The sequence below is a fragment of the Odontesthes bonariensis genome, chromosome 2 (genome assembly GCF_027942865.1).
Source record: "Odontesthes bonariensis isolate fOdoBon6 chromosome 2, fOdoBon6.hap1, whole genome shotgun sequence".
NCBI lineage: Eukaryota > Metazoa > Chordata > Actinopteri > Atheriniformes > Atherinopsidae > Odontesthes > Odontesthes bonariensis.
In genome coordinates, this window is record NC_134507.1 from 11,339,202 (window position 1) to 11,360,626 (window position 21,425).

A 21,425-nucleotide genomic window follows, 5' to 3' on the forward strand; every position below is an offset into this window, starting at 1 on the left:
GCCTTATTTTCTGGTGGGGGCATCTATCTGCATGTGTGAGTGCATGACTAAAGCTTTAATCATAGGAGCTAGGCCCCCCTATGGCTCTGTTGCTTGCTCGACTTCTTATGTCTTCATACTCATTTGCTCTTCCTAGAAATGAGCAGTTGTTGTGCCCGAGGCTCCCTCAAACACGTGACAAGCTGTGTAATTTGAAGCATGTGCAGCACAAGCCGTATGGGCACTCCCATTTGGCTGTTTACAGTATCTACTAGCAACAAAAAAAAACAGAGTTTCCCTAAACTCTGTTCCTGTTTTCGTCATCCTCTCCTCTTCATTTAAATGCTTTATTCAGGCTGAAGTTTGTGTGCTTTTTATGGGCTTTGTGCCTGGATCCTGGTGTATTTACATGAGCTGTGGGAGGCTTTGTGTATTTTCATATTTTAGTGTACGCTCTTTGCAGAACATGTCAGGCACTACTGGATCTGCTATTCTTCCCTCCTCGGGTGTGGCTCCCATCTGCAAAAGGGAACACTGCCTGGGACTGGAAGCCATTTTGTAAAACGATACTGTGCCACTCGAGGAAATAAACATTTGGAGAAGTAAATGTTACAGATTAGGGTAGTGCCATGAGAGTCACACTGGCCAGCAGCAACTCTGGTTACTTGAAAGAACAGCATGTCAGAGGACAGCAGGTTGTTGTTCAAGCAGAATAAGCAGTTTGTATCTTTCTCTCTTCTTGTCTTTAGGTTTTCAGAGGCGCGCCCTCATGGCATGGCCAGAGACTGTTGTGTTCCTCCACTGCTCCGGAAGGTAAGTCGTTGCCCCTCCTCTAACTTCTGCCAACTTATACAACACTTACACGCAGTTTATGTTTGAGAATGTGAGCTTTATCAGGGATTTCCCTTTAAAGAGAACTTCCTCAGACCAGCTTCCACTTCCTGTTGGAGACGAATGAGATATTATGCATTGATCGGGCAGCCAGCATCTCTTAGTCTGTGATGGGAGGCGTGAATGGTGGGAGGAATACAAGAGCTGGCTAGCTGAGAGGAGGATGGGGCAGCAGCATTGCAGAGCAGGATGATTTGGTTTTAAAATGAGCTTTAATAGCTGTGCAGTTTTAGCAGAGATGAGCACAAGATACTCGCACTTCAAGCAGCGTGACTGTGATGGCAGGATAATTAAGGACAAAGGGAAAGGATACGAGAGAAGAGCAGCTTATCTACTTGGAGAAAGGTTTCAGAGTGTCACTGTAAAGGAGAAACAGTTGAGAGACGAAATATCGATACCCCTGTTGTCTTTCAAAAGAAAGCATCTCACAAAAAAGAAGCGTAGCTGCCAACTGATGATCCTTCACCTCCCTGTGCGAGTCCAAGCACAGATCTGCTGATTCACTGCAGTGGCTCTCAGCAGCAGGCGGAGGTTTTTGGATGCAGCAGCATCAAGGCAGTGTGGATGGTCTCCTTTATGGGCTCGCAGCTCTCTGTGTTGATTCATGGCTCTCTCGTTAGAGGCATTTCAGCAGGATAATAGTATAAGCGTTGCAGGCTCGTTATAACTATAGTTTGGTTATGGACCAACAGAGCTGCATCACAGACCTTATCAGTATGCTAAAAAGTGCTTCTGAGCAGCTGTTGGGGACAAAAATGCCTGTTCTTCTGGTAGTTTAAAAAAAATAAAATAATAATCCGCTTGTGAATAGAGAACAGCATAAACAAAACCATAATCACAAGCTTTGAAATGGTGATGGGGGTCTGTTCGGTCCGTGCCCGCAGCACTGATTCATCTTTTTCCTTTCCAGGAAATGAATGAATTGTGATCATTGCTGTGTCTTAAGGTCATTGTGATTGTCAGCCTCAGCACACAAACATCATCCAGAAGTCTTTTAAGCCTTTCTGTGGGAATAAGAAATATCAATAGTTGGCATCAAAGAATGCACCACAGTTCTCTCAGGAAAACGTGTTATTGCTGTATTAGTTGTGAGCAAACTGTCTTCTGCACATGCAGCATTGCCCGTGCATTATTTTACAGGTTTGAGGAGTTGAGTTGAAGTTCAAACAGCTCACTGAGAACGCACCATAAGTGCAGTGGGGCTTGAGAGGAGGTGAACCTTGTAGAAGTTTCAGCTCATTTGCATAAGTATGATCCAAAACTTTGTCAGATTTTCAAACGCAGCTGTTAAAGATCAAAGCATAGAAGCAAGGCAAAACTCTTATGCTTGGGCGCTGATGGAAATCATGCAATGTTCCTCTTTCGTGTGTGGTGAAAGTATGTAAAACCTTGCTTTAAGTATGTAGTGTGACCCCTTTGTTTAGCATTTACTGCTACTCTGTGTTTCTGGTAACTGTTGATCAGTGCCTCACACCAGCCTGGAGGAACACCTTATTGTCCTCTTATGGATTAAAAACAGCTTGTTGTAATTTCATATAGAAATAAAGTACCAAGTCTAAAGATCCGCATATTTTTTTTTTTGCCACTGACATATAATGTATATAATGTTGGATTATTTCTGTGTTATTTTATATCAACTTTAAGCTCTGTGAAAACTTCTGCTTCTGTTCCAGAGACCGAGCAGTTCTGAGCAAATCGAAAGGAAGCTCGTATATCATTATTAAACTTTGTGTTCGTCAGAAGGAGCAGAGGGACATCTTTTTTTTTTTTTTTTTCCTGTGGCTCAGTGTAGACCTCAGGCTGTCTGTGACATTATTTGTCTCACCCCTGTTTTCTCCCCCTTCCTTTCGACCCTCACAGAGGTGACGGTGGTGTATCAGAACGGGCTGCCTGTGATCTCGGTCAGTTTGCCATCCAGGCGAGAGCGCTGTCAGTTCACCCTCAAGCCTCTCAGTGACTGCGTGGGGGTCTTCCTGCACCAGCTCCAGGAAGAGGACAGAGGCATCGACCGGGTGGCCATCTACTCCATGGGTACGCACGCAAGCACAAGAATACACACCGCTTCTACTTAACCCAATTGTATGTGCATGTATAGTTAAGTGTTGCAGCTGTGGCTTTGTGACAGCCTATCACGGCACTGCCTACTCTCTGCTCAGGGTTCATTATACACAAACTACTGGTGCTTGAAATTTTACTCTTAGTGAGTGAGTGTATCTGCTGTTACTCCTCGTGATAATCAGATGGCAACAAGCCTGATTATCAAGAGAAGTGAAGAGCATTTGAAGTGGAAACCCATCAGCGCTTCACGACTCCAACCGGCTTCCCTCCCATTTGTCTTTCTCTTCAGATGGCGCGAGGGTTGCCTCCTCCACAGGCATAGACATCCTGCTGCTGGACGATTTCAAGCTCGTCATCAATGACGCCACACACCTCGTACGGCCACCAAGGAGAGGTGAGTACCGGCAGCGAGAAGGCCGAGCCTCTGCTGTTTGATCGGAGTCATGCCTTCACAACTAAGACCACCTGTCATCTCGCGTGCCCCTCAGAGTTGCTGCCCCACGAGGAGGCCGAGAGGTTGAATGACGTCAAATTTCTAGTGCAGCAGCTCTACACCACCCTGCGCATCGAGGAGCACCAACTCAGCAAAGAACGTGAGCTGATTCAACGACTGGAGGATCTTAACTCTCAACTTCGCCCCCTAGAAAAGGTCCATTAACAGTTATTGACTGTTTTTAAGTAGAGACGCACATTGCTGCAGGTTTTTAATGAGCCAGACGATCGTTTGACAAATCATGGAACAAGCGAAACATTTATGAGCACGCCGGTAACACATTACGAAGTAATTCAAACTGCTTGTAGTTGGCCTTTTTCATTGTGTGACTTGTGCGATGTGGTTGGTCTTTTTATCCATTAATTGAGGATTACTGCACAGTTGAGCAATCATGAGTATGAACATGGAGTGTCGCGCTTTTGTTAGATCTCCAATGAGATCCTTTTGTTTGCGTGACCACGACAAAACCGCTGATCACATGATAATTAAGTCTATTAATAAGCTGCCTAACAATGCTGCACTGAACACCCGTAATGTGATTGTTGTCCTAGAAGAAGAATTATTGGCACCTGTGAGCTCTCAGAAAAGAATTTTGAGTATCTTCAGTAATCGATCCAAAGGAACCAGTTTTTTGTTTTGTTTAGCAATCTGAATATATTTGAGCAAAAGGCCAAACAGCTGATGTGACGGTGAAACGACAGAAACACCAAATGTGTCATGGACACAGTTATTGTCCCTCTTCAGTAATATTTGTTTTATTTGCAACATTAAAAAGCCCCAAACCGTTTCTTACAGCCACCCGGAAGCTTTGTGTACCTGTCTGATAGCACTTTTAGCAAGTTTTTTAATGGGATTTAGTCGCTGACTCATTGCTCTCCAGTTTTCATGCAGTCCGTGTTTTCTTTTTTAAACCTCCTTCTTGGGCTGTTGGATTTGTGCTTCATTTAATTTCTCTGTTGAAATAGCTAACAGCATTCAACTCAAATCTAGTGTAGCCCATTTTGCTCCTCAGTGCTTTGGTTCTCAATCATTTAATACATTCAATGCTTCCAGCACTAGAAGCAGCGAGTGAGTGCCACAGCACTGCGCGATAGGGTCCAACACTGTTTACTGTAGGAATGATGATCTTTTACCTATTACCATCGTTTTCTCACCTATTTTTTTAAAAAAAAAAGCAATGCACTTATCCCAGCAATACTTTCTGCTGATATCAGTTTTGACATTTTGTGCCTTCTATAAAATTGATGTCTTCCAGATTGCTGCAGGTCAGCCTGAAGCTCTTTAGACGTCTTGTGGGGTGTTTTTTTTTTTTCTACACCAACATTCACAGAGTTCTCTCATTTAGTATCTCCCTATCTTCACATCCCAGAAACATCTTAACAGTTGTATGTATGAAATGTCTTCACAAACTACTGAAAACAGGACTTTCAGTCTTTGGCAACTGCCTTGTAGCCTCAGGGATTGTCTTTATCACAACATAAAGCATTATTATTTCTCCTGAATGGATGCACAGCCTACTGTGTATATTCCACTTTTTTTGATCAAATATTCTGGCCCTCAGGCCTTCCTCACGATCAGTGCTTTTTCAATTTTGTTGATATGTCTCCAGTGATCAGCACCTCACAACAATCATGTACACTACTTTTCCACTTCATATTTTGGAAAAACAGCATTTTTTGAACACTGTAACTGTTGTATTACTATTATTTAAAATGTAACAAAAGGGTGACAACAACTGTGCCCTGAGTCTTTTTCTTTTCGTCACTTTGTTTCTATTCTCTGTTTTTAAAATAAATAAATAATTAACATTTTAAAAAAGACCTCTGATGCTGATGCTGCTCTGTACACTGTCTGTGCAGGTGAAGGATGAGCTGAGTAAGAAGGCGGCGCGGCGCACCACCTGGGTGCTGTGGGGAGGCATGGCTTACATGGCCACCCAGTTTGGCATCCTGGCCAGGCTGACCTGGTGGGAGTACTCCTGGGATATCATGGAGCCGGTCACCTACTTCATCACTTATGGCACTGCGATGGCCATGTATGCCTACTTTGTTCTTACACGTCAGGTAAGACATGCCAAGAGTGTAAGTGCACGCGCATAAATGAACAAGAAGAAAGGTTGCTTGCAAGATGCCAACAGGAATCAAGATTATGTGAGGCCAAAATTTGATTTGAGCCTCTCTAATGTGGGCATCCACTGCTTTACGCTGCTGTTTTATTTTTAATTATTGCTGGATAAACTACATTAAGTAAGGTTATGTTGGGCTCAGAAGTTTGCAAACACTAAAATTGTGTTTTTGCAGAAATTCTAAGCAGAAATCCCTATTAGAGAGGTCAATGTGGAGAAATTGTCCTTCAGAGCTGAATTCACTTTTCATGAATTAATACAAATTTTGAAATCCAAGGACACTGGATTTATTTTAGGCCTGTGTGATTTTGGCCTAAGAACAGAACACGAAGGGCATCTGAGAAAGTGGTTCTTCTTACAAAGTGCTCCGTCTGTGTCTCTCTATAACCTGCAGGAGTATGTTTACCCCGACGCTAGAGACAGACAGTATCTGCTGTTCTTCCACAAGGGGGTGAAAAGGACACGCTTCGACATTGAGAAGTACAACAAGCTGAAAGATGATGTTGCTGAGGTACGGTTGCTCGGTGATAACTGCATGTTTTGTGATGTAAAACGAACTCTGCAGTCAAACCGGGGTCTTACACATTTTACATTTCACTTCTTGGATTTGTAACCTTCCGTTCCGTGAACATTTTCCACACATTTTCACTCCTTCCCCATCTCTGTCTCTCCAGGTGGAGTTGGATCTGAAGCGTCTACGGGACCCGCTCCAGCTCCAGCTCCCAGTTCAGCAGCTCACCACCGATAAAAATTGATGTGAAGAGTGTATCCCTCCTCTCTGAGCTCCTACAACACCCCTTCCCTCTTTCCTTCTGCTGTCCAACACCCGTCTTCCCTTCCTGAAGCCCCCAGCTTTCCTCAGACGACCCCCCCCCACCCCCCCCCCCCCCCCACCCCCCCCCCCCCCCCACCCACCCATTCCTCCGTAACCCACTAATCCTTGGTCGTTCTCGACAGTGGGAGTTTTTTTTTTTTTCTCCTGATTTGTTTTTTTTGTTTTGTTTTTCCTTTTTTCCTTTCCTGACTGAAATCTCCCGTTGGAATTGAAAGTAAAAAACTGTTAAAAGATTTAAACAGGATGGTGAGAAAACCCAGAACTGAAAACTTCTCGCAGCTGAAAGATGAAAAAGATCGATTAAAAAGGAAGGTGATGACGATAGAATCAAATTGGGCGCCATGGATATGCCTGAAAAACAGTGAAGCATCACGCCTGCAGACACTCCAAGACAGGGATCACGAAGAGGGCCAGCCTTTGGACAGCCTTTGGCTACGCTTGGACATCAACCCTGGCCGCGCTGCAGGTCAACGCAGCAGTTAATCTCTACTTTCGCCGGCAGTCAAATTATCAACACTCAGACATACACACACACACACACACACACACACGCACACACACACACATGCCTACTTTTGGCCAGTGCCAGCTCTAGGGACAAGTTTACAAGGAAGTTCTGACTGCAGTCACTCTACGGGAGGGACCTCGGTATCCCCGTGGCTGAATTCTGCTGCCTCGCTCCATCTCTGAGCCACGCCTCCTCCAGGTGAAGGACAGCTGCCCTTCCCTGCTTGACCTTTGTCAGGAGCATATCTTCGCTCACAGGATGCAGGAATGACGACGGCTCATTTCCTCTTCCTGTTGATGTCCTGGAGCGGCCCCGGCATCCGCAACTATGAGAGTCCTACCGACAACAACATCACTGTGTGTTCTTTTATTCCAAAAAAAAAAAAAAAAAAAAATTAATATTTTGGCACTTTTTATTTTGAAAGCCATAGTATATTTGTTATGAAAAAATATATGAATATATATGTATACAATCAAATAAACAAATGACCAGAGGCTAGTTTTTTTCCAGTGGGGGGAGGAGCTCTCTTACTAACGTCATTTCATGAAAAAGTAATTTGCATCTTCTGAAGATTTCCTGCCATAAAGAACCCCTCTAACAGTACAACACGAAGAGTGTAACCTAGTGTGCAGCTACCGTGTTGTACTAACAGTTTCACGTGTTCCCATGACAAAATACATCAGTCACCACGTTCTGTTAACCGTAAAGGTCAGTCTCCTGTGGACACCAAGAGGGGCGACACAATGCTAAAGCCAAAAAAGGGTGAAAAAGGCTGTGGATAACGCCATCTTTGCCCTCTGTAGTCGAATTGATGCAAAGTTTGCTCGAAAAAAAAAAAAGCTTAAGATAATGACAGGGTTAAAATGTTGACTCACTGCGGCCTCAGACAAACTCAGAAGCAAGTTGAAGTTTAAAAGATATGATAAACTACACTCCCCCCACCCCCTTTTTCAATTGAAAAAGGAAAATGACGCCATAAATCGAGTGGTGAGATGAAGGAAAAGTCCTTTCATCCTGAAGTATAGTCAGAGTTTTCTCCTCCCACTGCTGCTGTAATGCCCCTCCCCCCCTGCTCCCTCAAAGGCAAGGCAGGGTAGACTGCATGCTGTGGTATGCCCTCAGTAGAAATTTGTGAATGTGTAGGAGCATTATTGCAATTTTGTACTTAATTGGACACTTTTCTTTGCCACATCTTGCTGAAGTCTCATCCGCATCTAGCTGAAGTTGAACCCCGTATTAAGTCAAAGGTCATAGAAGCCATACGTTTATGTTGTCGGTTCTCTTTTTTTTTTTTTTTTTGGACGGTCACCAAAAAAAACCCAAACCTGTGTCAGCACTTCGTTTTCTGTTCATGGTGAGGATTGGTGGCCCTCTCCCAGGCCCCATTTGTCTCCGGGGTAACGCAACCAATTTTTTTTTTTTACTTTGAACTGATGTAGATCACCTCTGCAGAGGGGAGGATCGACGACTCAGCATTGCTCCACAGAGTTCAAGATCATCTTGTTGAATCCTACTGAGGGGATAAGCATGTTTAACTGCAGATTTCATATTAAAATGCATGATTTTGGGTCAAATCAGAAGTTAGACATGCAGATCACAAGACAGGATTTGGTCTTACCTGGTGCAGTGTGTATGTGTGTGTGTGTTATCTCCAAGGGAAATGGTGCCTTTAAGATAATCAGTGATTTGAACTGTACAGACGATGTAGCTATTGGATTGGATGAACAGCAATGTTAAGAAGATGGGAGATGGTTAGGGAAAGTTACACGGAACAGGCCGACCATATAAAGGAGGGAAAATCAATTTTCGTTCTGTGTGAACAGGAATGTTTGTTGAGTCCACATGTGTGTGCGCTGAGAGCAAAGAGCAGATCACCCTATCCGCGAATCCTTTGCTTCTAATTGCTGCTTGTCAATACCAGTAAAAATCAATTCTCCCTTCATCCAGTCTCCATCATTCCCTTTAAATTCATTTCTCCTAAATTCCACGCGCTACCACACACACATAAACAATGAGAAAACGATGTCTTTCTGGCGATGCGCAGTGGAAGGTCCTCCCCTCTGCGGTCTCTAGCGCAACATTTCTCTCCATCATCACCTCCTTTTTTTATCAGACCATCCACTGTTTATTGCCTTTTTTCTTTGTTTTTTGTTTTTTTTTCCAACAAAATATATCAAATATAGGGAAACTTTTATTCTAAAGAGGGTGTTGCATGAATGTATGTTTACATGGGAAATTATGTAAAAAGTTAAAAAAAAAAAAAAAGACGATTTATTAAAATAACTGCAAAGATAATTTAAGAACGTTGTTCGTAGAGATTCCTAGTAATAAAGGGCAGTGGACAGGGCTGCGTCTTTAGAATCTGCTCTGCCAAATGTGATTTCCATCCCAGCCAACCCACTGCTCAAACCCCAACCCAGTCCCATCTCCACCTTATTTACTCCCCCGTCCTGACGGTGCACTCACACTCCCCAGTAAATGGAAAAACCACCCCCCACCGCTGGTGCACCTTTAAAGAAGGTTTCGAGGCCTCTTGTCCAAAAGCGAGTCGTCAGACGTGCAGTTTCAGCTCATTGGGGGGAAAATCTCTGGTTCTTGTCCCTTTTCTGCCTTTTTCATCAACCCTCCAAAGTCTCATTGTTATTCTACGTTTTAAATGAGTGTTAAGTTTTCTTTTCTTTTTTTTTGTGCCCTTACAATAAGCCGTTTAAAATGCCTAAAGAGTTGAAGCAGAACATAGGATTGAACCGATCTCGCTCTTCATTCTGACCTCTCTTTCTTTGTTTGTTGTTGGGTTGTTTTTTTTCTTCAGTTGACATATGATGCTGTCATGTTGGCAAAAAAAAGAAAAATGTAAAATCCTGTATCATTTATGAAATATGTATAAAAGAGAAATGTAATTCAATTATCAATAAAATCCTTATCCAGTTTTTTGGAGCCGGTTGTCCCGATAAAGTTTTTGTTGTTGTTACGGTAATTCATGTGACACACTGCAGATGTTTCCAAGGTCTTGATGATATCCTCCGACTGTCCTTGACCTCCAGTTCCTCTACAGGACATCCTATGAGATAGACGTGTGAATCAACATACTACGCTTACAATGTTCATATGAAACCAATTATGAATTTAGGAACATAAATCCTGATATATTTTGGGGAAAGAAAAAATAAAAAGGCTTACTAAGCTATTTTGAACACAGATGTTGGACCGTGACAGTTGGATTTATAAAGTATTGGACTATTGAATGCATCAAGGCTTGAGGTTCTAAACATTGAAAATGGCATACATGGTATTTATATACAGTATTTATACTTTCCATACTTTTATTTTCAAATTTTATCATCTTTACAATTTACTAATGAATATCTTTCTCGTCACATTATGGTTTCTTTGCATCAGTCATACACAGACTTATTTGCAAACTAGAGCACAAGCCAGACATATTGGATAGTTGCACGCAGTGCTTTTAAATCGTTTGCATGTCCGAGACCAAGATATGAAACCAAGATATGTGTTTTTTCTCTTCACCAAATCACTTCTGTGCTTCCTGGTTGGGTTATGATTGTAGGTGTGGAATATTTGAGGAATCAATAGTCATGGAACAACAGAGTTACTTAGGGTTTCTTTGATGGATTGAGGGATCATAAGCCTGCAGTGTGTGTTCAGCACTGAGACCAACTTTAGAGGTTGGTGTAGACCCTTGCTGTCTTGGCCAGGTGTCAACATCTGCATCACTCAGACCCACAAGGACCCCATCGGACATGGAAACCATTAACTGGTCTACATTTAAGCTCCAGGGTACACTACATTTTGCTTGCTTTGTATCAATGCTGCAAAGCCCTCCTCCTATCCTCTCACTGTGAAATGCAGCCAGCCACGACTTAGTGATGGCAGGCCGAACACAGTCACAGGAACATGCTCAGCTACATACTCGTCACACCGCGATGCACAACCAAACGCCACAGGAAATTCCTGTGTGTTGTAAATCACAGCGCATCCCTCCAAGTGGACACTATAAGCATAATTTGTGTTTGATCACTTTGCCTGAAATTGGCCTCCATAGTAGGATTTGTGGACTAATGTCATTTGAATATGTGGAGAAACAAAACTTGAAAAAAAAAATTGCTATCAACGGAAAGTGTGTGTCCTAACTAAGGGACTCGGTTTACGGGAAATCCTGAGTATGCAGCCCTTGCTGTCATCCTAATGCGACGGATCCTTCAACATGGCGCTAAACAGATAAATCCCTTTGTTGACTGATCCTGCAGACCAGATCTTTGCAAGTATTTTGACACACTTTAAGACAAGGAAATATCAGAAAAAAAAGACGGGACATGTTAAAGTGGGATAAGCCACACTTCCTCTTAGCATGACAGCAGATTAAGTTGTGTGGAGTATCTTAAGAGCACTGAGGAAAGGAGAATGGAGGGATTCTTGTTTGAAACAATGGGAGGATGGTCCTGCCTCAGGATTCGGGGAGCAGTGTCAGGGGTTCAAGGTGACAAAGATACATAACAATATGGCTCAGATAAGAGGCCCTATTAAAGACACACAGAAGAGTTACACTTCCATATACTCTAAGGCCTGAGCTTGGATTATCTTTTATCCAACAGGGATGGAATAATTCATACCATGATTTTTTTAGTAATCATCAGTCTGCTGCAGGAGGCTTTTGCAGTTGCAGGTGTAGGTGAGTACATCATTTCACATATTTATACCCCAAATCAGAATTCCGCTACAGTTTCTAAGAAATGACTTTATATCTCTCCTGTCTGCTTTTATAATAGTTCTTTTCTGCTATAGATTTAATGGTAATGCCCAATTAAAAGACACAATTCCCGCCCCCTATTGGTCTTTCTCTAAATATTTCAGTTTCCTGTGTGTTGCAGTCAGCCTCAAGACTACTTTTTGTACTGAGCTTGCAAATCTTTAAAAATGGGCCACTAAATATATTTTCCTGACGTTAAGGCTTCACGATTTCTTAAGATGCAGTCATTTTTCAGGAAGTCAGTTTTTTAAAAGAGCTTACTCTGGGACTATTTTCAGCTGTGGAAATACATTTGTTTGGTGTGAGCAGTAGTTAAGCACTAAAACAATGTAAGTGGGGTTTGACCTAAAATTAAAAAAAAGTTATTTCGTTTACTGTAATAAATCACCATGTCATCCAATTTTTCTGTGGATGTGTTTACAATGCTTTGGGCATCACTGTGTGTCCAATGCAAGAAAAAAAAGCCTGTACATTTGTTAGTTTTGATTAGAAAAGATATGTATCACAAATGTATGAGGAATAATTTTCTATGCTTTTGGTCTTCATCAGCAGAGATAAGAGAAGTCTGACTTATCATGCCAGGTGTGGCTTTACTTTCTCCGTAACAGCCAAAGAAAGTTATTCGGACCTCCTGTGGGTGATTTAATGCTCCTATTAGCATATAACCACATGAGTCAGCTATGTCCTCTGCCCCTTCTGTGCAGCTGGAACTTGAGTGCTGTGGGTCAGTCGTACGTCTCCACAAATGGTTGTTAATGTCGTCAGAGGTTCTCAGGCTATATGGATTCCTCCCTCTGCTTTTATTGCAGCTGTCCACCAGTGGATGGAGGGTGAAAATGATATGTGTGTGCTTTGTGGCCACAAATTGGGTTCAACACATAAATGTTTGTTGATGGCTTCTGGGAGCTAAAAGCAGAACAGAATTTGGAGTGTGTGTTTTCATGTATACTCCGACAGAAGATATAAGAAACATTCTGTTATTGTTTCTGTAAATCTCTTCTCGGCCTTGACTGCAGTTACTGAAGATATTGCACTTTTCATACAAGATACTGGAAAGCGTAAAAATATGGGGATCTTATGTAATGCAATTTATCTGAATGGAAAGACCACTGGATAGAAGCGTGATCAATGCTCTAGTAAACTTTTGGAAGCTTGTTGTCAGCTCACATGCTGTCTGGCTTTGCTTAACACATCAGATGCTGCACTGATCAGCCTCCTGCTGTTTCTCCATCCCTTCCAAAAATTCACTCATTAACGCTCTCATTCCTGCCTGCATTGCCCAGGCCCTCATGGTATCTCCTTTTGTTTTATGTCTGCCTCTTAATTACGCTGTGGAGAGGCTATAAAGAGAGGAGAGACTATTGACTGTTTACTCTTCCTGTTCAGTTGTTTTCCTGATCATGGACAACTGGCTGTGGGGAAAAGAGTCGTCACTGACAAAACTCACAGGATAAAGAGTCCTTTGTGGAAAGCTTGTTTTACTTGATTTACACTTGACTCTGTTTCCTGTGATCTTGATGATAAGAACATTTGCTCCAAGTTAACTCAAATAGGCAGCATAGATCAGTAGTCGCTCCTTCAAACCTTTACTATAGTAATTAATGGAGTAACCATTCATGCTAAACGGTCACATGACCAGACACATCCTATTTGATTCCTGAGATATTTTTTACCGCCCCCAATATAATGGAGGTAAAATTAATTTTAGTTGTGGATCCTAATGCTCACAGCTCTGGAAAATGACACGTTATAGCTTTTACAAGCCAATGAGCAGCTTTCATTAAAACTACCCAGAAATGAAAAGTATAAGAGGTGAAGTTTCTGCTTATCTCAGGGAGGGATGCGGAATGACCTTCAGCAAAGCCTCAGATTGGACTCGAACCAGAAACGTTGTTCTGCATAATGTTGACGCAAAGGTGGAAATCTCAGAAACAAACACCCCAAAACCTGAGAGAATATAAATGAAAACAAAGTGCGGACAACAAAGTCTGCACAGATTTTGTGGAAGGCAGCACTGAAGGAGAGTATTGATTAAAGTATCAATGCCATAAAAGTGGCATAAGCTACGGAAGCCGAGAACGGCCATGGATTTTTAATTTTTTTTAATGCAACGTTATCTCGTGATAATGACTTATTATCTCGTTATCTCGATGTTAGAAAGATTGTTTTCTTGTGATAACGAAATTATTAATTTCTATATGTTAATCAATGCTAACATAGATATTTAAACTGACATATATTAATTAGAGTGATTAAGTGTTCATTACTAAAAGTATTAATTACTAAACAAAATAGTGGTGACTTGCTAACTTTTAACATATCATTCCAAAAGCTGGTCTTAATTTTTTTTCTTTCTTTCTTTCTTTCTTTCTTTCTTTCTTTCTTTCTTTCTTTCTTTCTTTCTTTCTTTCTTTCTTTCTTTCTTTCTTTCTTTCTTTCTTTCTTTCTTTCTTTCAATTTGTGGTTTAAAAGTACAGGTGAGTGTTTCAGACTTTTTATGGTACCTTGCATCGTAGTATCAGTCCAGAGTGGAAATATAGAGCATCACCATCTTTATTTCCACCCACAACTTCAAATCAGGCTGCATCAACTGTAACTCAGAAGTAGGTCATGTTTGGTTATATGGTTGTGAAGATGAAGCTCTTCCTGTAGTTTGTCTACTGTTTCATATTCCTGCAAAGACATCAGAGGACTTTTTGTTGGCATTCTGTATAGTTGTTACCCAGTTGGAAGTTGGAAATGTATCTGATTCTGAATGCAGCATCAGTAGCAGCAACAGAACCCAACATTAAAACGACATCAGGTTGAATACTGATTCTGGTAATGTTTCAGTCCTGGTTCTGTTGGACCTCAGCGCTGCGTTTGATACTGTAGATCACAGAATCCTGTTGCACAGGCTGGAAAACTGGGTTGGACTTTCTGGAGCGGTTCTTAACTGGATCAGGTCCTGCTTAGAAGGCCGGAGTTATTTTGTTACAATTGGCAGCTATGAATCTGAGCGAGTGGCCATGACTTGTGTATGCTCCCTTTGGGTCAGATATTGCAGAATTTTAACATCAATTATCACAGTTATGCAGACGATACACAACTTTATGTGTCTCTGTCACCGGACGACTGCAGCCCAGCAGACGTACTGTGTCAGTGTCTGGAGGAAGTAAACACCTGGATGAGAGAGAATTTTCTACAATTAAATGAAGACAAAACTGAGATCATTCTGTTTGGTAGCAAAGAGAAGAGGGTCAGCATTGATAAATATCTTGAGACTTGGGACCTTACAATCACTGACCAAGTTCGTAACCTCGGAGTGTTGATAGACTCAGATCTGACTTTCAGCAGCCACATCAAAGCTGTCACCAAGGCAGCTTTTTACCACCTCAGAAACATCAACAGAATTAAAGGTTTCCTCTCCCAAAAAGACCAGGAGAAACTCATCCATGCATTCATCTCCAGTAGACTCGATTACTGTAACGCTCTTTTAACTGGACTTCCCAAAAAGAGCAGTAAACATCTGCAGCTCATCCAGAACGCTGCTGCTGGAGTTTTAACCCGGACTAAGAGATCTGAACACATCACACCAGTTTTGAAATCTTTACACTAGCTTCCAGTCAGTCACAGAATAGATTTTAAAAGGCTGCTGATGGTTTACAAATCCCAGAACGGTTTAGGCCCAAAATACATCTGTGATATGTTCAGAGAATATAAACCCAGCAGAGCACTTAGATCCAAGGACTCAGGTCAGCTGGTCCAGTCCAGAGTCCAGACTAAACATGGAGAAGCAGCATTTAGCTGTTATGCTGCAAACAAGTGGAACAAACTGCCAGTGGAGATTAAACTTTCACCAAATGGAGACATTTTTAAATCCAGGTTAAAAACATTTCTTTTCTCATGTGTCTATGCATGAAATCTGCACGATATCTTTTACCTTATCTAGACAGTTGCTTGTTTTTAAATTAATTTAAATGATTTTATTTGTTTCTCTTTATATTCTTTTATGTATTTTAATGCTTCTTCCACTCCCTGCTGCAATGCTTTTATTTAATGTTAAGCACTTTGAATTGTTTGTACATGAAATGTGCTATATAAATAAATTTGATTTGATTTGATTTGATTACAAAACAAACTTGTATCAGTGAAGTGTTGCCCATATGAGCAATAATTCATAACAACAACCCCCCCCCCTCATCTCAGCCCTGGATCCGTGCTCTGCCTACATCAGTCTGAATGAACCCTGGAGGAACACTGACTTCCACGCCAACCAGTCGTCTGGCGGGCCCCTTTGCGACAGCCATGTGGCGGGGGAATGGTACCGCTTCACTGGCATGGCCGGGGATGCCATGCCTACCTTCTGCATCTCTGAGAGTCATTGTGGCACACACGCCCCCATATGGCTCAACGGCAACCACCCCCAGCTCGATGAAGGCATCGTCACCCTGCCTGTCTGTGCCAGCTTCAATGACAAGTGCTGTCACTGGAATGCCAGTGTGGATGTGAAGGCCTGTCCCGGTGGATACTTTGTTTACCGCCTGCCCAGACCCTCCGTCTGCTTCCATGTATACTGTGGCCGTGAGTTGGAATGAGTTTTTTTTTTTTTTTAAATCTTCTATTTATTTTCACTTTTTTCACTTTCAAGAAGCTTTTCATCTGCTTGATGTTTACTGTGTGTGTGTGTTTGTCTCACAGATTTCTATGATATCTGTGATGAGGTCGACTGCACAGGCCCCGGATGTCCGGAGTCTGACTGCCGTTGTGCGCCCGGGACTGTCCTGGGACCAGACAGACAAACGTGCCTGGGTGAGACAGACAGGGAGGGAGCAAGAGAGGGGACATATAAGTTGTTCAAGAGGAACAAAAACCCATAAAAGACAGATAGACCAGAAATGTTTTCAGAATAACAAATGCAAAAAAAAAGCCTGTTTCAGGATATTTAAGTATTACAGTCAAGTATTGAAGCTTGTAACACTTTTTTATAGTCTTTAAGTGTCTATTTGAGATATTTTTATACGAAATTTAATTGCATCGTTTCACAGGGCTTTTTTCTAAATTGCCATTGGCTTGTTTAGATGCTCTTGTGCAGTGTTGTGTTGCTGAATTTTGTGATGTACTATGAGAAGTTTTCTTTTCTCACATCCCTCTTCCATGAAGTTGCTTTGTGTGAAGGTGTCTCTGCAGAGTGGAACGGTGCACCACCACCCCGAGTCTGATTACTCCTCCTGTTGGTTGCAGTGAAACAGGATTTAATTTGTTTTTATAATTAGATGAGCAGCTCTCTCTCACAGCTTTTCTTGCAAACCTCGAGCTGACCTCCAGCTTTTCTGCTAAATGCTATCTCTTGATAACATTATGACTTGCAGTGTTCTAAACATCCTCCATCTGCTTTGTGAGCGTCAGATATTCCAATTATAAAAGTGCTGGTTTGCTGCATTGAAGAGCCCAAAACTGCTGATTGTTAGGACAAAGTATAATTTGCATCACTTGGCCTTTTCAAACAGTGACTGTGAACAAGGTCTGAGACCTCAGTAAAAGTTATGAGAGCCAAAGTTTCTCTGGAGGGCTAAACTTTAAATAGAGCTATGACTGTAATCAATAATAATAATAAAAAAAACAATGTCCCAGCTTTAAAGAGTGTAGTTTATATTACAATAACACTTCCAAACCAACAACTTCTACCTAATTTTATTCAAATGTCTAGAAATGATGACAGAAGCAACCACTGTTGATGGATTATTATAGGGTACCAAACATAAGGTCTTAAATTGCACTGTAAAAGGATACATTTTAAGATCAATGCTTTTTTGATTATGGTTGGAGTAAGTCTCCAGGAAATTAATATGAGTATGCGTAATGTCATGTGAGAAGGCATGCGTGTGTTTGTGTGTATGTGTGGTACACTGGCACCTAACGATGAATGACAGGCATGCAGGGCGATCACAGACAGCCTGAAAACTGCTATCTTTATATACCCTTCAACTAAATCTACCTCTCTCTCTCTCCTGTTCTACATTCCTCTATCTTCCCTATCTTTTCACCCTCTACTGGACTCTTACTTTTCTCCCCATGCTTATTTAATCCATCATTATTTCTTTAATAGCCCTCTCTGTATTATATTCTCCATTTTAATATTCTTTAGAGTCAATCTATCACCCTCCTCCATGAAACACAAAATGAATTGCTTGAAGGTGATAAACTCCTCCCATCTGGGTGTCAGTGGATTAAAACAAGACTCATCTGATGATAATATCATAAAAAATGTGCTGCCTATCCTGTGTTCAGATATAAATGAATGTGAAAGCGGCAATGGTGGCTGTGCGGAGGTGTGTGTGAACACCAAAGGCTCCAGGCGTTGCGACTGTGGGCGGGGTAGGGTACTGGATGAGGATAGATACAACTGTAGAGGTATGAGACACACCATTTGGTGTTGTACAGAGATGATTAAACTAGGGATCTACTTAGTGTTTGTTCTCAATACTTTGCATATCCCTCTACTGCTTCGTCCAGAGATTGCAGGCTGTCATGTCAACAATGGAGGCTGCAGCCATGGCTGCTCCTTGCTGCTGGACTCCTACATGTGCTACTGTCCCAGAGGGCTGGAGCTGGGCGATGACAAGCGCACATGCCAGGGTGTGTATGTGAGTGAGAAGAAGGTATTCTAAGGTTTAACATTTCGGAATGTAATAAAAATCACCAGCTCCTGAAATGAATCATGTCATACAAATGACAATTGCTTTGAGCTATTGTAGCTAAGGATGTTTCTACAAGTTACTGAGTCACGGGATAGACTTAGTTTTTCACTCACTGCTTCTGAATTTTGTCTTAGTTTTTGTGAAATAGATAATGACCCTGTGTAATATTATGTCATGTTCTGTAACTGAGGTATTTACCCATTTTCAAAACGTGGTAAGAACCGGCTGGTTTTTGATATGATGCTCCAGAATGTAAAACCTGAGGAAGTGGGTGTTCTTTCTTTTTCACATCAGTAGAGGGAGTCGCCAAAGAAGCTGAAGTAAGGAATACAAATGTTTCAATTTCCAGGCCATAGATATATATTATAATATATTTCAGGATGTGGTTCTTTATTTTTAGTGAGGGTTCCCGACAGAAGTCATAAACCACCCCACTTGGAGTGTCTTTTTTCAAAGAGAACACAACAACAAATTTTCAAATTATGGGTTATCAGAACAGATTTGAATTAGTTTTCTTTCAATCCGCAAACTGATTAAGTTTTTTAATGATTTAAGATCATCTTAAATTTCAATCATGTAAAACAGAGAAAAGGAGCAGCAAACCACCACATGAGATGCAGGTAATGGTGAAGACTGGTGTCAATTAGTAAGTGATTGATCATTGTAGGACTTCCCTTTCTGCTTTCAGGAGTATTCTCACACACTCTCACTTTCTTCATGTAGTTTCCCGTCAAGCAGACAGTGTGAGTTTAAAGCTCCTATTCACTTTACTTGGCAGTGGGGTTATTTTAACCTCTTCTCTCACTCCTGTCCCTGCAGTGCCAGTTCAGTGTGACTCCAGCTCTATCACAGTGTCAGTTCCTAAAGACCTTGTAGGAGGACTGGAGCTTTTTCTATCCAACTCTTCTTGCCGAGGTGTTTCCAATGGCACACACATCAACCTCAGCTTCAGCCTCAAGACGTGCGGCACAGTAGTGGAGGTCAGCTGCTTTGGGGTGACGTGTTTTTTTCACTGAGTGTGTGCATTGTTTGTGTTTGCAATGTTTTAAAAGAGTTACTCACTTTAGAGTGTGTCACTGAAGTTGTTGCTAACTGAAAAAGCCATTTAAGTGAAATAGATATTTGCTTCGAGGTGACACATGACAAGATTGTGGGGACCAACCTGGTGACAGGCCTACCCAGGAGCAGCTCAGGTAGCAGCCGGGACTTAATAGTCCGGACCAGCAAGTTACTCCTCCCGGTCACCTGTGAGTTCCCCCGGGAATACCACGTGTCGGACGGATACCAGGCAAGTCTGCGTGGCTCAGCCCTGGAGCTGGCCAGCCACAGTGAGGGAGTCTTCCAGTTCAACCTGGAGCTATTCAAGAACGCTGAGTTCTCAGAGCGCTACCGCACCCCGCCCCAGCTGCGCCTGCACGACTCCTTGTTCTTTGGGGTGGAGCCAAAGGAGAGAGTGGAAGGCCTCTCTTCCCTGGTGGAGAGCTGCTTTGCAACACCAGGGCCCAAAGCTGACCAGGCCCTCAAGTATTACCTCATCAAAGATGGGTGAGTAACTTTCACAGCATTAATGCCACATGACATATTAAACTGGGAGCAAACACAAGCAGTGAAACCAGTGTACCAATATAATTTTTTTGACTTAAAGGATCTTATTTTAGCTACTCTCTATTAGCTAAAGATACGATGCAATAAGTTGCATCCGGTTCACTTGTGCATTTGCTAGTATCAGGTAAATCTTTCAAGACAGGGTGATCTACTACACAGAAAGAGATGTTTGTGTCTAGTAAGAGTAGGATATCACCCAGTTTGGCTTAGCAAACATATTTTAATGACAGAAATGCTACACTTCATCAGCACCTCTGAATTATTAATGAGTAGCAGAGAGAAAATAGCTACTTAGTAGTTGCAGTGTCACCGAAATGATCACATGAAATTGTTTTAAAATGACTACTGCGACTACCAGTAATGATGTTGATCATGCTAACTTTTTTTTTTTTGTTTGTAAATGACTGAACTGACCAAAATGTGATGTTCAAGTACACACCGAGGACTGCCTTCTCAGTTCTGTCAAGTTAAAACTAGAGATGCATTTGGTCCTGCAACTTTATCATAAATGTCAACAGCATCATACCCAGCTGTTGTTTATAAAATCCTTAGCTTCATGCCTGACAGTTATATGACAGGAAATCTTCAGTCCTTCAGAGAAATGTCAAATTAAAAACGGCACTGGCCTCAAATTTGGATGAATATGGAGAGAAAACACAAATGCTTAAGGTGGAGAAATTGATACTGTCTTACATATGAAACATTTACTTTTGGCTTAACATTTATCCAGAGTGAGAGTTTCTAATGCTGCACTGTGGACATCGACGGAGCATGCCGGTTTAATCTATTTTTATGATTTCTCATTATCAACATCAAGGTTTAGCACTTTAGGGCCATGAACTATGATGGAGTGGTTTGTTAGAGATACTGTGTTGAGATGTCAGCTGCATGCATTGTTTTTTCTCTTTGGCCTCCTGCACAGATGCATCTCTGATGAGACAGTGACACAGTACTCATCCAAGGACCAGCTCTCCAAGCACTACCAGGTCCCCGTTTTCAAGTTCATTGGCAAGGACAATCGAGTGAGTAAAAGAAGCATGCTGGGAGCCACCTGGCAAATATGCTGCACTATACTGTGAAGATAGACTGTATGCATTAGCAGCATCCTTTATAATGCAATGGCATTTTATTCCGTCTTAAAATCTCAAAACAAGCTTGTCTCATGTGTTTACAGCAAGTGTTCCTCCACTGTCAGGTGTTGGTATGCACGGCAGGAGACACCCGCTGTGCCCGGCGCTGCCGGGGACGTGCCAGAAGGGAGATTCAGATGGGTGAATCTCAGGATCAACGCACACTGAGCACAGGCCCCATTTACATTCTGCCTTGACAAGAAACCATAACAAAAAGAAAACATCCAGAAAAACACAGTGAGAGCATGCCAGCTGTGCGTGCTTGGAGCAGAAAAACTACACTTACAGATGAACAGACCAATCCAGTTTATTTGGCAGGTAAAACACCAAATAGATGTGTATGCTAAGAGGTC

General features: G+C 41.9%; 2 protein-coding genes across 3 annotated transcripts in view; both read left to right on the forward strand.

Annotated features, from left to right (window-relative positions):
* Positions 1-6,432, forward strand: part of mcu (mitochondrial calcium uniporter) — a 46,690-nt gene extending 40,258 nt beyond the window's left edge. For both annotated transcript variants that reach the window (XM_075477010.1, XM_075477013.1), the window contains exons 3-9: positions 729-792; positions 2,731-2,901; positions 3,218-3,322; positions 3,417-3,577; positions 5,281-5,484; positions 5,941-6,057; positions 6,221-6,432. In XM_075477010.1, coding sequence (XP_075333125.1) covers positions 729-792; positions 2,731-2,901; positions 3,218-3,322; positions 3,417-3,577; positions 5,281-5,484; positions 5,941-6,057; positions 6,221-6,301 — 903 coding nt within the window. In that variant the 3' untranslated portion in view covers positions 6,302-6,432. The remainder of the gene's footprint in view (positions 1-728; positions 793-2,730; positions 2,902-3,217; positions 3,323-3,416; positions 3,578-5,280; positions 5,485-5,940; positions 6,058-6,220) is intronic.
* Positions 6,433-11,521: 5,089 nt separating this feature from the next.
* On the forward strand, positions 11,522-21,337 carry oit3 (oncoprotein induced transcript 3). The gene is made up of 9 exons (XM_075483029.1): positions 11,522-11,579; positions 15,846-16,220; positions 16,338-16,448; positions 17,928-18,050; positions 18,153-18,275; positions 19,157-19,317; positions 19,470-19,882; positions 20,865-20,964; positions 21,117-21,337. Exons 1-9 carry the CDS (start codon positions 11,522-11,524, stop codon positions 21,267-21,269), a joined length of 1,617 nt encoding a protein of 538 aa, XP_075339144.1. The 3' UTR covers positions 21,270-21,337.
* Positions 21,338-21,425: the final 88 nt, after the last annotated feature.